At 38.6% G+C, this 16,725-nt stretch overlaps 1 protein-coding gene across 2 annotated transcripts in view; it reads right to left on the reverse strand.

Annotated features, from left to right (window-relative positions):
* Positions 1-15,599, reverse strand: part of LOC149828662 (Insulinase (Peptidase family M16) protein) — a 185,489-nt gene extending 169,890 nt beyond the window's left edge. For both annotated transcript variants that reach the window (XM_090017672.1, XM_090017671.1), the window contains exon 1: positions 15,265-15,599. In XM_090017672.1, coding sequence (XP_089873798.1) covers positions 15,265-15,473 — 209 coding nt within the window. In that variant the 5' untranslated portion in view covers positions 15,474-15,599. The remainder of the gene's footprint in view (positions 1-15,264) is intronic.
* Between the last annotated feature and the right edge of the window lie 1,126 nt (positions 15,600-16,725).

A 16,725-nucleotide genomic window follows, 5' to 3' on the forward strand; every position in this document is an offset into this window, starting at 1 on the left:
TTAAGATAATATTCCATTTAGTTAGAATTTGTTTTAAGTTTGTTTTGCAATTAGTTAGAATTTGTTACAAGTTAGATAGTTTGTTAGATCTAGTTAGTTTTTATTCTTGTTTCTTGCTTTCAAATAACTAACATTAGTTTTTAGAAATAGTTCCCTGTGTTTGTTTTGTATTTTAGTGTTTTTTTGTGTTTTGGAGAGAAGCTTTCTTATGCGAAGGCCCTTCCAAAGATCCCCTTAGGGACGTGCCCCTTGAGAAAGGGACCCTTAAGCCTGAAGATTCAACTGTAGCATTCAAGCGGATAAGAGAGGTTAGATCGCAAGCGAGGAGAAGAGAACCTTGCAGATTTTTTTCTTTCTTAATTTTAATTTCTTTAGAACCAGAAGGTCATTTATTTTAAGTTGGGTTGTAATAAGGCTTTTTTATTTTATTTTTTTTTAACCCTCCGCAGAGGGTATTACTTTTTATTTTACTTTTTATTTAAGGCAATAAAGTTTGTCTTTGTGTGGGATACAGAAGTCTTTTTAAATATGTTCCCTGTGTTTGACCCGGACTTCACCAATAGTGTGAACCGAAAATTTGATATTTGATGCATGGTTTGCACAAACGAGTTTTATTGAAAAATATCTTTTTAAATATTTTCTCGAAAAGTTGCATCACATGTCATGTCATATCATTACTTTTAACACATTCACAGATAAGCCATCATGTCATGCCTTGAGCATCATTTTCTGAGTGACGTGAGAACCAAAATTGCAAGGAGCCTCTTGCCTTCTTTTTTCTTTGAAAGGCAAGCTGGGGTTAGGCAGACCCCTACCAGTTATACAACTATAACATTGAGTTTTGAACCTGCAACATCCTAACACGAGGTGATGTGCACTAGCTGATCCTACCAGACAAGCGGAGCCCCCGTTGGTGCCTTTCACCTTCTTATTCATATGACTAGATCAATTTTGATTTAGAAACACACGTAGCCCAGTAAACAAAACCTATCCTAACAGCATGTTTGTATATTGTATAGCTTGTGATTCTTATGCGATTCTGGTCAAGAATCACAAATAACTGAGGAAGTTCAAGAATCACAGTGCAAAGCAATCGTTGCCATAAATTCTAGTAGAAGTCATCACAAGAAAAAAAAAAGAGTAAAACAAAAAATAATAATAAATAAAAAGTTGGCACATGAAAATCCATCTTTAAAGTATCTCTGACTACTCATACATGCACCTCAAAAAAAAACGCAGAGTCAATTTGGTCTTTGAGCTCTTCTGATGCATGAACACATCAGTCATTCACCAATTTAAAGGGCATGCTGGTATGATAACAACACTGCCATATAAAAAATGAATTTAAAGAAAATCAAATATTAACAAGATTTTAATTAGTCAAAGGATTTTTTATTTCAAAAATGAGGAATTCTAATATTGAACAAAACTGAAAATAAGAAAAATAAAAACTTTAAAAATTCTATCACCACAAAGAAAAAGAAAATAAGCAAATATTCATATACAATTAAATTAGTTACAATTTTTTAACCAAAATAGAACTTTTTTATAGTTATATTACACACAATCATACATTTACATATGTGGTGTAGAAAGATGCACCGAACCCTAGGTAGAGAGAGAGAGAGAGAAAGAGAGAGACGGCTGCACAGGGAGAGAAAACTTGTTAACTTATTATTAGGGCCTCTCTCTATGTTAAATAGAGAGAGGCTTAAAAGAATAATTACAACTAAGCCCATTATGAAAACATAATTTCAAATAGCATCTAATATGAAAAAAACTTCACTTAAAACCACCTATTCTCAACACTCCTCCTCAAGCTGGAGCATAGATATCAATCATGCTCAGCTTGTCACAACATTTTGAGAAATTTGTTCTAGTAAGAGGTTTTGTAAACATATCTGCAACTTGGTCTTCCGACTTTAGATATTTGGTAGTGATATGACCAGCTTGAACCATATCCCTTATATAGTGGCAATCAACCTCAATGTGCTTTGTTCTCTCATGAAATACAGGATTGTTCGCTATATATGTTGCAGCTTTGTTATCGCACATCATGGTCATGGGAGAGAAAACCTTCACCTGAAGATCATGAAGAACAGTACGAACCCACATCAATTCAGCAGTTGTTTGGGCCATAGCCTGATATTCTGATTCTGCACTCGACCTAGAAACCACATTTTGTTTCTTACTTCTCCAAGAAATCAAGTTGTCTCCCAGAAACACACAGAATCCTGTGGTAGATTTTCTATCCACTACAGATCTTGCATAGTCAGTATCAGAATAGGCCACTATCTCCAGAGTTCCACCTTTCCTGAACAATAACCCCTTTCCAGGAGAAGATTTTAGATATCTGAGAATCATAATAGTTACATTCCAGTGTACCTCAGTTGGTTTGTCCATAAACTGGCTAACTTTGCTTACTGCTAAAGCAATATCCGGCATGGTCACAGTTACATACAGTAGCTTCCCTACTAGGGAGCGATAGCTTTTGCTAGCAACCGGTTTTGACCCTTCTTCAAACAACTGAACTTTATGGTCTATGGGAATATTTGCTGGTTTAGCTCCCAACATTCTCGTTTCCTTTAATAAGTCAAGAACATACTTCCGTTGAGACAAAATCATCCATTCACGACTCCTAGCAACTTCTATACCCAGAAAATACCTGAGTGAACCAAGGTCTTTTGTAACAAAGTGTTTTTGAAGATTAGCCTTTGTGGCTTCAATAGCTTTCACATCATCTCCTGTAAGAATGATGTCATCCACATATACCACCATAACAACTATGTCAGAGCTAGTTTTCTTTATAAATAGTGTATGATCAGCTGCTGACCTATTAAAGCCAAAGCATGACATCACTTCAAACAACTTTTGAAACCATGTACGAGGACTTTGTTTCAAGCCATAGATCGCCTTTCTCAATCTACACGCCTTCTGACACTCCCCCTTAACTTCGAATCCTGGAGGTTGTTGCATGTAAACGGTCTCAGATAAATCCCCATATAGAAATGCATTTTTCACATCTAATTGGTACAAGCTCCAACCATGCTGAACAGCTACTGAGAGAACAAGACGAATGGTACCCATCCGTGCAACAGGAGAAAAGGTTTCAAAGAAATCAATACCATATGTCTGAGTATACCCTTTGGCTACTAATTTGGCCTTGTACCTTTCAATAGAACCATCAGATTTGTACTTTATTGTATATACCCATTTACACCCAACAATGTCAGCATTTGCTGGGGAATCAACTAGATCCCATGTATGCTGAGATATTAAAGCATCCATTTCTTCTTGCATAGCCAGCTTCCAGCGATTATCAAGCTCTGCCTGTTGATAGTTTAGAGGAATAGTTTCAGCAGATAAGGCTGAAATAAAAGACTTCATCTGATTTCCAATTCTGGCATCGGAGACAAAATGAGATATGGGATATAAGGTACATTGTTGTGTCCCCTTTCGTAGAGCAATGGGCATGTTATCATCATCATGAAGATCACTATTGCCAGTAGAACTTACCTTAGGAGAAGAAGAAGATGAAGGCTCTTGCGGAGGTGGAGCTCTACGCACATATACCAATGGAGGAATATTAAATCTGGAAGAGGATGAAGTTTGGTTCGGGAATGAGGGCACAGATTCCAAAGGAAAAGGAGGTATAGGTAATGGAAAAGACTCAGCTGGATCAACCTGCAGCGGGGAACCGGAAATGGAGTAATATGGAGTGGATTCCAAGAAAGATACATCTGCACTGACATACTGTCGACGAGAAATAGGATCATAACATCGATATCCCTTTTGATTTTTGGGATAACCTATAAATATGCATTTTGTAGCTTGAGCAGCTAATTTATCACGGTCAGGGCCAAGTTTGTGTACAAAACAAACACATCCAAATATTTTTGGTGAGAAAGAAAAGAGTGGGGCATTAGGTTTTAGGATATGTAATGGAATTTGATCACCCACAGAAGACGAAGGCATGCGGTTGATCAGATAGCAAGCAGTGGTAATCGCATCACCCCAGTATAACGCAGGAACATTGGATTGAATCATAATGGTCCTGGCAACATCAAGCAGGTGCCGATGTTTTCGCTCAGCCACCCCATTTTGTTGAGATGAATAGGCACAGGAAGTTTGGGGTTGGATGCCATGATCTTGGTAAAATTGTAACAGACCTTTTAATTTAAACTCGAGAGCATTATCAGTGCGAACAATCTTGACAATAGATTCAAACTGAGTTTTTATTTCAAGAATTAAGGATTTGATAATACTTGAAACTTCAGATCGTTCTGACACTGAGTCCTAGTAGGAGACCCCATACATCTGCATGAAGAAGTTCAAAGACTTTATTACTAGACTGACTCTGACTCGAAGGGAACGAACTTCGATGATGCTTGCCCAGCTGACATACTTCACACTGAAAGGATGTGGTGGAAGTAATCTGAGGAAAGACCGAACGAAGCTTTGACAATGAAGGATGACCAAAACGACGATGCCACTAAACAGGACTGAATGAATGTTCCACTGCAGCATGAACAGTACCCATTGGATGATGTAGATAGTAAACTCCATTTTCTTCATAGCCTCCACCAATCTTCTTCCCCGTCAGCAAATCCTGAAAATGACAACCGATCGGATCAAATATTACTCTACAGTTTTGTTCTTTTATAAGGCAACTAACAGAGAGTAAACTTTGAGGAAATTTTGGAGCATGAATAACATTTTGCAACTGTAATGAGGAGGATATAGAAATTAGGGGTGGCAATCGGGTCGGGTTGGCGGGTTGGCAGGTCGGGTTGGCGTGTCAGCATACCTCAACCCGAACCCGACCCGTTTATTAAACGGGTCGGCTGTGGCAAACACGAACCCGACCCGTTTAATAAACGGGTAACCCGACACGACCCGCCAACCCATTTAATAAATGGGTTGGGTCGGGTAAACGGGTTTTCAGGTTTGCGGGTCAGGTTGGCGGGTCGGGTTGGCGGGTTGACGGATCGGGTTGGCAGGTAGGCAGGTTGGCGGGTCGTGTTGACGGGTTGGCGGGTTGGCGGGTTGACGGGTCGGGCAGACGGGTTGGCGGGTTGACCCACCCGCCTAACCCGTTTATTAAACGGGTTAGCCGGGTTGGCGGGTTGGCATACCCCCAACCCGAACCCGACCTGTTTAATAAACGGGTTACACGGGTCGACCCGTTTATTAAACGGGTTGGCTTAAGCCCAACCCGAACCCGCCTAAGAGGCGGGTTGGCGGGTCGTGTCAGAAATTGCCACCCCTAATAAAAATATTTCCCTGACCAACAATCGGGGAGGAGCTCCCATCGGCTAATGAGACACCAAGCTGAGCATTAATATCCTTTAGATCTGAAAAAACAAGTGAATTTCCACACAAATGTCTGGATGCACCAGAGTCAATAATCCACTTACTGTCAGTCGGATGAAGATGATTTCCGGTTGAATAGGCAACCCCAGCTACAGGAGAGGTGAAACTCAAAGGACGAAGAGCTATCAGCTCATCATATTCAGCACGACTGAGGGTGATACTACTGTCAGTTGCAGAGATATTTTTTTGTGCCTTTGTTGCCTCGAGAGTAGTAACATTTGCTTTAGGAGCATATGACTTTGATGAAGATGAGGTTGGCCGGCCATGCTTATCCCAGCAACGATCTTCTAAATGTCCAGATTTTCCACAAAATGTACATTGAAGCTTTCCTCTGCCTCCCATACCTCGTCCACGACCTCGTCCTCTGATGTTCTGAAGATTTCCACGCCCATAACCAGATGAGACAACTAGAGCAGATGACTGAGTCACATGCTGAGATTGTGGAAGAGAGATCGCAAGTCTACTCAGACGATTATATGCCTCAGCAAGAGTAGGTACATCTGAACCAGTCAACATTTGGACTTTTGCAACAGAGAATTCTGAAGATAAACCTGTAAGAAACCGAGCAACCATAGTTTGTTCTTGATGATCCTTTTGTTTCGAACAACAGAGGGGTCTGTGAGCATTAAGTCTTTCAAAGGCAGCTTTGACGGAGGCATAGTACTGGGCAAAGGTTTGATCTCCCTGCTGTAAATTATATATTTCCTGTTCAACTTGTAGGATACGACTCACATTAGTCTTTTGTGAGTACGTATATCGAAGATTGTCCCACATCTGTTTGGTTGTATTATAGTAAATTAAACCATCTGCAATATGGGGTTCGATACTATTCATAATCCATGACATAACTATGTCATTATCTTCATCCCAGTTAACATATTTTCCCACTTTTTCAGTGGGTTCGTCTTGCAACAAGATATGTTTTCTACGATGTCCAGATACCGACATCATAAAAGTTTTGGACCACCTGGCATAGTTAGTTTCATTCAACCTTACAGACGAGCCGTACGAAAAGGGATTGGCAAATGCCTTATACTCTATAATATTTTCCAATTTGGAATCACATTTTGAAGTTTCAGCCATACTTCTGTTTCAGCAAAAAAAAACTGGACAGACTCCAATCAACACAGGAAAAAATGTGTGTTACACTCACACACCAACCAATATGACAATCAGTAGTTGTTCACACACAAAAAAAAACATGACAGTAAGGAATAGCAGCCCACAACACGAGTACTTTCCCAGCACAGCAGGAAATCTAGCCTGCAGTTTCCACGACAATAGTGAACAACAGCCCACAAACATGAAAAATAGTTTTAATAATTTTTTCCAGCACATCAGTGAATCACGACCAACATAACTCAGCATACGCAGAACCTGTTTTTTTTTTCTTTTTCAGCACATCAGCTAATCACAACCAACATAACTCTGCATACGCAGAACCTGTTTTTCAGCACATCAACGAATCACAACCAACATACCTCTGCATACGCAGACCCTGAATCATAACTGAGGTTGCTCCCCAGACATATACAGCTTGACAGTCAGTCATTTTTCAATCACTAGCAACACCACTACGAGTTTGATTGTTGTTTCTCCCAAGAACCAGGAAGTCACGACATGAAATCACGAAACAGAAAAAAAATCGTGGCCCAAACATCAGGGAATCACGGCTGAAATAAGACTCGGCACCAGGGAGTCACGACAAGGCAAACATTCATCAGGGTATCACGGCTGAAATAAGACTCGGCAACAGGGAGTCACGGCAAAGCAAAAACAAACTCGCCCAGATCTGTCATCAGATCTTACAAAAAAAAAACTCGGCAACAGCAAGCATCCACGACCAGCAGCACACCCAGATCTGTCATCAGATCTTACAAAAAACAAATTAATCGCTGACCTGATTGGAAAAATATTTTTGTTGGATGGTAGTTTGATCACGATCGATCACGCTCCCACGATCGACTGTGCTTTGATCACAATCGATCACGCTCCCACGATCAACTGTGCTTTGATATCATGTAGAAAGATGCACCGAACCCTAGGTAGAGAGAGAGAGAGAAAGAGAGAGACGGTTGCACACGGAGAGAAAACTCGTTAACTTATTATTAGGGCCTCTCTCTATGTTAAATAGAGAGAGGCTTAAAAGAATAATTACAACTAAGCCCATTATGAAAACATAATTTCAAATAGCATCTAATATGAAAAAAACTTCACTTAAAACCACCTATTCTCAACATGTGGCGTGTGTATAAAAAAGAGGCATAAGATACAAATTTATTGCACCATACCATATCACAATGTAAGATATAGAAGAAGGATGCAGTTAATTTTTTTAAATATGGAAAAGTCAACACAATGTTAATTTTTTAAAATGAAAATGGTAATTTTAGAATTTAAAGAAAATTGTAAAATAATACTTTCCGTTTTTGTAGCCATACATAATTCTAAATTTATGCCAAGAAAGATCAATTAAATTATTTTAATCACAAATAGATTTTACTTTTCTTATATCAAGAAAAACTAGTTAAAGATATCAATAATAGATACAACATGAATGAATGTGTAAGACCTGTAAATTTTTGTGAGTTATTTAAATAAATAAAAGAGGATTTTATTCTAATTTTTGAATTTTAGTTCTTATTTAACAAAATCAGAAGCGAATAAGAATTCAAATTGTCAATTCAAGTGAATTTAAATGTTTCGAGGAATTCAAACTTAAATTAAATTCCACAATTAAAAATCTATTTGAATATGGTATTTGGATCTGGATCTCGAGTAGATCCATAATCCATTATCGGAGTGGTTGAATCTGGTATTTGGATCTAGATCTTGGGTAGATCCTGAATCCATTATCAAAAATGGTTGTACATGGTATTTGGATCTTGATCTCGGGAGGATCCGAAATCCATTCCGGGATTGGATATGGAGTGGTCCCTAATTCAAATGCTTGGACCAAAAAGGAAAGGAAGATTAGGATTTAATTAGGATTTTTTAAAATAAAATTAAAATTAAGAATAGAAGGTAGGGTGGCTCGCCCCCGCTTTATGGGACCCACCTTAATAAACATTAAATTAAATTTCCTAAATCTAGATTTAGTTTAAATACTTACCTAAACCCTAACCACAACCATAAATCTAGATTTAGTTTATTACGTTAATCCTTGCATGTTTAATTTATATTCTTTTTTTATGTAAGATCAAAAGAATCAAGCATACATTCATGATTTTTTATTCGTATAAACTTTATTTGTGTTGGTTGAATGGTCACTCGCACGCACTTGCACCTACTGTTGGTCATAAAAGAAAAATATACTTTTACTTGATGTGTAAGGGGTGTGCGGGAACAGACAGGGGTCTACACGACCCCAGCCCATCCCCCAAACCTCCTTGTGGCCTCGCCAGTGAGACCAGGCGAGACTGGTCGGTCTGACCCAGCTTGAGCAGGGTCTGTCGACCCAGGTCCGGGCACGGTTAGCGCGGCAGGGTGTGCCACAACCCTGCCGTCGCTGCTGCAGCCTGCCGGACCTAAGGGACTCAGCAGACCGGGGTCTGCAACACCCCGGTTCACTGCCCGGTTGGGTGTTTTGCTGACGGCTGTGGCCTGTCACCATACGGCCGGTGGGAGCAGCTAGTGCACATCACTTTGTGTGAGACGTGCAGCTTCAAAACCCAATGGTATACTGGTAGGGGTCTGCCTAACCCCAGCTGCAGAATAAAAAAAAACAGCAGACCGGCTGGGTCTGCCGACACCCAGCCGGCTGCCTATGTTGTTGAGCAGCGGGCCGCCGCGCCCTGCTGAACACAGCAGACCCGGTCTGCTGTGTCAGGCAGGGGGCAGTAGCTGCTAAACCCACATGGGTGCAGCAAGCTGGCGTCAACCCAACCCCAGCTCCCCTTGCCTTGCAACCGGGTGACTAGCAGGGTGCACAGCCTTGCTGGTGTGCCATGGTTACAGCTACAGCTGGCTGCAGGCCTGCCACTGGCTTGCTGCAGCCCGGCTGCAGTTTAAAAAAAACAGTATAGAGGAAAAGAAGAAAATTATGTAGTGTATGGATGGTATACCTCGCACATCCATGACGGGTGTGCGGTCGGACCGGAGGTAGTACGTCACAGCCAAGTCAGTGTACAGATATATATATATATATATATATATATATATATATATATATATATATATATAGAGAGAGAGAGAGAGAGAACTGAACATATTAGGCCCCATTTCTCGCTCTGACTCATAGGTTTTAAGTGTTTTATAATATATCTGAACCGTTAGATGTGTTTAGCATATTCGATTTAGTGGGAATCGATTCTTGGACAATTTCAAAAAATGAGGGTACGGGGACACAACTATATATGTGTGTAAAGAGAGAAAGAGAATGAGAGTCTGGGTCTAGATCATGTGTGGATCTATATTAAGATCCACACTTGATCCAGATCCACCTTTTTTAATAAAAATGTGGGGCACGAAACCCCCTTTTTCTCTTTTGGTTACCCCCACCCAACCACCTCTCTCTCCGTCTCTTAGTAACCCCCACCCCACGTCTCTCTCTCTCTCTCTCTCTCTCTCTCTCTCTCTCTCTCTCTCTCTCTCTCTCTCTCTCTCTCTCTCTCTCTCCTCTTGCTGCTGAGGGTGGACAAAAAAAATGAGACATTGGATTTGGAGTTGGGTCTTAGTTGGACCCGACCCAACCCATAGGCCCACGTACCCATGCTGCACCCAGTTCCCGTACGTGTGTCGGGCCGTGTCAACACGGGTACATGGCATGTTTTGCATATCCTATTCTAGTTACAATTAATATTCACCAAAATAAGATTTTCCAGTGTTGTAAGTATCATATTGTATGGTACGATACGGTATGATATGTATCGGTACTTTTGGGTTTTGTGATACGATATACACTCGTATCGCGATACGAGTGTGTATCATACGATACACCCTTGTATCGTGTTGTATCGTACGATACACCTTTGACACACTTTAAAAAGGCCGAAAGTTACTTTTTTCATTTTGGATTTTAAATACCTGTTGAGGGTCAATTGATTCATTTATCTACAGGTCATTAGAAGAGAATTCACGCACCCTAGGAGCAGTGAGAGCGATTTGGGGGCCGATTCATGCGCTAGGGAGAGGGCTTTTGCGGTTTTCTCAAGTAAGAGTGCATTTCCACCATTTTTTCATTCAATGAAGTGGGTTAAGGTAAAAAAACCATATTTTTGCTTCTTATTGAAATTTTTTGGAGGAAGATGGCATTAGAAGATTCAGTATGGCAATGGAGCACTCAAGATATGAGTGAAAACCGATTAAAAATCAAGTGCAACTATTGTCAAAATACTTTGTGGCATGTTCTTAATTGCAAGATATTTAATATTTTGCATTGTTCTTGTAAAATATGCATGCAATATTATCTATGATTCTATATTAATTGATGTTTGATGATATCTTATGTAGCTCATAGAGACATAAATGATTCATATGTGATTTTATAATTGTATTTTGTGCAATTCATCAGTGTTTCATGTGATATGATTTTTTTTTTTGCTAATTTTTTCTGATTTTTCTTATTTTTTGGATTTTTTGGAAAAATTTTATTAGTTGATTCTATATTAGTTGATGTTTGATGATGTCTTATATAGCTCATAGAGACATAAATGCTTCATATGTGATTTTATAATTGTATTTTGCGCAATTCATCAGTGCTTCATGTGATATGGTTTTTTTTATTTTTGCTAATTTTTTCTGATTTTTCTTATTTTTTGGATAATTTGGAAAAAATTTATTAAAAAATTATAATAGTTTACAATATGATACGATCTTAATTTGGGCCCAACCGAATACGGTACTTACAACCTTGGGATTTTCTTTATATATTTATATGACATACAATCATACACTCATCGGTGTGTGTGTGTGTGTGTAAAAGAGGGAAGATACAAATGTATTGCACCATACTATATCACATCGTAAGATATGGACAAAGACATAGTTAATTTTTTACATATTAAAAAGCTTAAAAAATTAAGTGTTAATTTCTTAACATGAAATTGGTAATTTAGAATTTTAAGAAATTTGAAAAATAACATTTTCCGTGGCTTCATCATGACGCCTCACAACATTGCCAAAGCTTTTTTCTTTGGTAATACAACAACAACTACGCCTTCATCCCAAAACAATTGGGGTCGGCGATATGAACCAAAAAAGAAAATCATGCTGGGTCTTCCACATGAATCCTTCTCCTTCATTCATTTCTATCCAATGCCATGTCCTCGGTGAGGTTCAAAGCATTCATATCATTTCCTATCACCTCCATCCATGTCTTCCTAGGCCTACCCCGACCTCTTTTAACTAATATATTTTCCCATTTCTCCATCCTTCTAACTGGAGCATCATTAGGCCTTCGCCGAATACGTCCAAACCACCGTAAACGATTCTCTTTCATCTTATTTTCAATGGGTGCAACGCCTACCTTCTTACGTATCTCCTCGTTCTGAATCTTATCTTTTATTGTATTTCCACACATCCATCTCAGCATACGCATCTCAGCTACACTCATTTTTTGAATATGATGTCTCTTGGCAGCCCAACATTCCGTACAATATAGTAAAGCGGGCCTAATAGTCGTCCTATAAAACTTTCCCTTCAACCGCAATGGCATTCTACGATCGCACAACACTCCAGTTGCACTCTTCCATTTCATCCACCCAACCTTTATCCTATGATTTACATCTCCATCAATTTCTCCATACTTTTGAATGATAGATCCCAAATATTTGAAATAATCATCCACCGGTATTTCTTGCTCACCAAGCTTCACTAGACTCTCATCACTACTTCGTTGCTTACAAAATCGACATTCCATGTATTTTGTCGTACTCTTACTCACTTAAAACTTCTTGCTTCCAATGTTTGTCTCCATAATTCTAACTTAGCATTAACCCCAGCTCTAGACTCATCAATCAAAACAATATCATCAGCAAACAACATACACCACGGCACATTTTCTTGAATCGGTCTCGTAAGCTCATCCATCACTATAGCAAATAGGAAAGGGCTTAAAGCAGATCCTTGATGTAACCCAACAGTTATAGAAAAATTGGTTGTCAGCCCTCCACAAGTGCGGACATTGGTTACTACTCCAATGTAATATGAGCTTAAAAAAAATCTTACTTTAATTCATTGTTCACTGTTAACAATCATGACAACAGAAAAAAGATGAAAAGATTGATTTCGTCTACAGAATCATTTCCTGGCTTCCTCTCTCCCTGTTTTAGGTGATTATAATGAGCTAGGGGGAGAAGCTTTCTTCTCAGGGGAGTGAATGTGTATGAGACAAAGAGAGTGTGTGTGTGTGTGTCAGAAAACCTGTACAAAACAACCATGCTAAAATGTAAGAAAAATTAAATGCTATGTTTGAAATAGTTCATGTATCAAATGTCAAAAAAGAGTTGTACCTAGCAATTGACCTGTATGATATAAAATGATGTCGCACAATACCATATCAAGCGAGTTGGCCTGATATGATATGATACACTCACAGAGACTGTATAATGTCATATATAGACTGGATTCTTCAATAAATCATAACACTTTGTAGATCATACGATTTTTTATAATATTGTTGATTATAATTGACAGAATAGTACCTGAACCAAGGCCCAAAAGACCTTCCTAGATAAATTTCAACAACATACAATGTTTGTCTTGCAGAAGTTCTAGTCAATATGCACGCTGTATGATCCTTGCATATCAATACTAGCATATAATTCAGACCAAAACAAGGTAATATTCTGATGTGTCTTTGTCTAAAGCTTATTACATTTATGAAAGCTAAATAATTAATTACCTGCAGCAGATATGACAGATATGTGTTTACTTTGGTATTTTATCTTTAATATCCATTACATAATTTAACTACTCTAAGATTTAGCATCCATCACATCTCAGTTGCCGACTATGTCACATATGCATAAGACATGTATGCATATAGAGAGAGAGAGAGAGTGATGTATGTATGCATGTATAAACTTACTCAACTTATAAGTATAATTTAAAAATCCATAATTTACTAATATGAATTGTATATACCTTTGACTTTAAAAAAAAAGGGAGGAGGGGTGGTGAAATAAAGAGAGGTATGGGAGAGCAGGATGTTGTGATGAGAGAGGGGATGTTAAACAAAATATGAAAGCAGGGGTTTGAAGAGAGAGAGAGAGAGGTCATGATGCATTGAAAATTGAAAATTAAAAAAATAATGAGATTAATATAAATGTGTAAAAATGAAAACCAGACAAATTGAAATCAACACGACATGAACCATGTCCAATGCCAATGGATGTGTACTTCATGTTGTCTTGTACAAAGTAGGAAACATACTCAAAAAAGACAAAAACATATCTCAACCGTGACATAGGTTACAAAGGAGGCTTTATAGTCCTTGAAGCTGATCTCAATAAAGACTTGTTAGATTTTTTTTCTTTTTTCTTTTTGGCATATGCCTACTCTCAAGTTTCTAAGGCTAGGATACTGCAACTTTAATTTGATTTACAACGACATGAACACAGCAGCCTTGCTATTAAAAGAATATTATGAGAAAGTGAAACTTCCCTTTTAAACTGATTCACAAATCCAATTTTAGTATTCTCCATCATCAGCTGACAATAGCACCAAATATTCCTCTTTCAAACAATCCAACCACCAATCGTTCTGTATTAAGGTGCAAGATTTATCCTGTTCTTGCCTGACAATTGTTAGTTATGAGATCTTAGATCCAAAAACCAAATCACCGCATTAAACACCTTCACCAATTCAATAGAGATATTCTAGCTCACTATGCCTTTCCACTAAAAAATTATTTGAAATTTATTCATTAGTCTATTAGCTAAAACATTAAGAGTAGAGCATAGAAATTGTTGTCTGCATCCTTCACCTAACAACTAACCAGAAATAGCACCATCATTCACCCTTCCAAACACTGTCAATGCTCAACTTACAAAGTCCAATTCACAAAAAAGGCAACCAACAAAAATAATGATAATTATAGTAATACGGTAATTATAATATAATAAAATTGGTGTAAATCCTGGAATTTTTCAACAAATTATGCTCATCAATTATCTTTTCCTGAGGCGGAAAAAAGAGAAACACATAGTACATTCAAGAAACTACCTTATGGCAGCTCGACTATGACCGTCAAATCATCAAATGGCCAACAAGAACATTAACATAAGCATGTAAGCCTAGCCCTTCCATACGCTTTTTAATAGCACTAGCAAGAACACATCTTCTGACAATTTAACCCATTCATTATCTTCATCGCAAGAAAAGAGTTTCACCTCAACATATCTACAAGGAAAAACCTGGACCCTAAATTCAACGTTCTTCAAGACAAATTACCTAACTAGACATCATGGGATATAATCCAGTAAAACCAACGAGTGCCCATTAACTCTTTGATCACTTCATTCACTATCTTCCTTCTCATTCGGCATGATTCCCATGATTCAAAACACCAACAATTATGCAATTATTCACCACGGCATACAATCCAGTCAATCCAACGACTACCCATTAACTCTTTTGATCGTTGACACAACATTCACTATTCAACGCCTCATTCAACATCCAACCCATGATTCAAAACCCCCACAAACTATCCAATTATGCATCATGGGGTACAATCCAGTAAAAACAACGACCACCCATTAACTCCTTCAACCATTAACACAGCATTCACTACTCGCCACTAATTCAGCATCGTACCCATGATTCAAAACCGCCACCAGATGCCAGCATTCGAATGGAGTGCCTCAATTCAGCATTCAGAGAGACAATCACGGCCCAAAAGATGGACACCCAACAAGCAGGAAGGAACGAGTGAAGGGAGTTGCTCACCCAACTTTGACGCCCAGAGCGAGAGCGGCCCTCATACGGGGCTTGGAGTTGATGCGGACGTAGTAGTGGAGGCCGTTGTCCAGCCGCCCGTAGTCAACACCGACGGGGTCCTGGGAGAGGACGTCGTCCATGGAGACGTTGAGGAGCTTGAGGGACCTGAACCCATGCCTGCGCTTGATGGAAGGGCCCTCCGACGGCAGCAAATCCATTGCCCGCTTCGATCGAGAAATGAGACTCTCTCTCTCGCTAAGAAGAAGGAATAATGAAGAAACGGTTTCAGTCTCCTCTTTTGTTTCTAGGTGCTCTGCACCTGTTTTCTTTTTCGTTTTTTTTCCTTTTTCTCCACTTGTTTCTTTTTGCCTGATATTTGGGGAAATTATATCGACCTTCGCTTAAATTTGAAAAATAAGATCTAAGAGCTACTCCTGAAACGTGTATGGTTGTAATTTTCTCCCTTGCTTTCCTACAGTTGGCAGCACAAGATATGAGAACTTGACTTCATAGTTTTATTCAGAAATCCTAGTGTTGCCCTATCTAATGTGCCACAACCCTTTTTTTTCTTTTACATGCCAGCAGGCCTAAAGGTGAAAATGGTTTGTATTTGGATCCAAATTTTCTTTGAGGGAGAATTGGATCCAAAATTTATCTGGAAGTAAGCTAGTTATGCTTTACACTGCTTGATCCACGCTTAGATTTGGTTTTAGTTCGAGGATTTGACACCTTTGGGTAGTCGGAAAAGTGAAAAGCCTCCAGATCTTAGAATTTGCAAGTACCTTCTATATGAGACGATACCTTTTAATTTGGTTTTTTAATGCATATACAAGGAGTAAAATCCTAAACTACATTCTCAAGTAGGGGCCCAAATGGGTCTAATATGGGATGGACCATGAGAGATCCCAATCTAAGTCAAAATATAAGCTTCAAGTCTGATTCCGATCTAGATTGGATGTAGTAGATTTGTATTTAAATTTGAGTTTTAAATGTTAATATGTATCCAGCAAAAAAATATGTTGTAACAATGATTTACATGCAAAAAGCGCAAAGGAAATAGATTTAATTCTCAAATGAATGCAGATCTGATGAGAAAGTACTGATCCTAATTTAAATTTAGATATGAATATATATTTTTCCATGCAAGTCCTAATCCAATCCAAATATACATTTTCATCTTATTTTAAATCCATATCCAACATTAATTTTGCATATTCGAATCAAAATCCAACGGAATTCAATCCATTCACACCCCTATGCATCAATTCCCACAATGCATCCTCATACCTTTTCTGTTTTTTTTATCAAAAAAACAGTTCCTACCTTGACTACCAACTTCCAAAGAGATTAGCAGGTAAAATTTCTATTAAGCACGGGTTTGGAGTTTGAACACCCCTTACCAACTTTAACCATTTTTCTAATCAGGCATATTTGAAGTTTTACCAAATCCAAATGAACATGTTCTGGTCA

The sequence above is a fragment of the Nuphar pumila genome, chromosome 9 (assembly GCF_984573655.1).
Source record: "Nuphar pumila chromosome 9, dmNupPumi1.hap1.1, whole genome shotgun sequence".
In the NCBI taxonomy this organism is placed as follows: domain Eukaryota; kingdom Viridiplantae; phylum Streptophyta; class Magnoliopsida; order Nymphaeales; family Nymphaeaceae; genus Nuphar; species Nuphar pumila.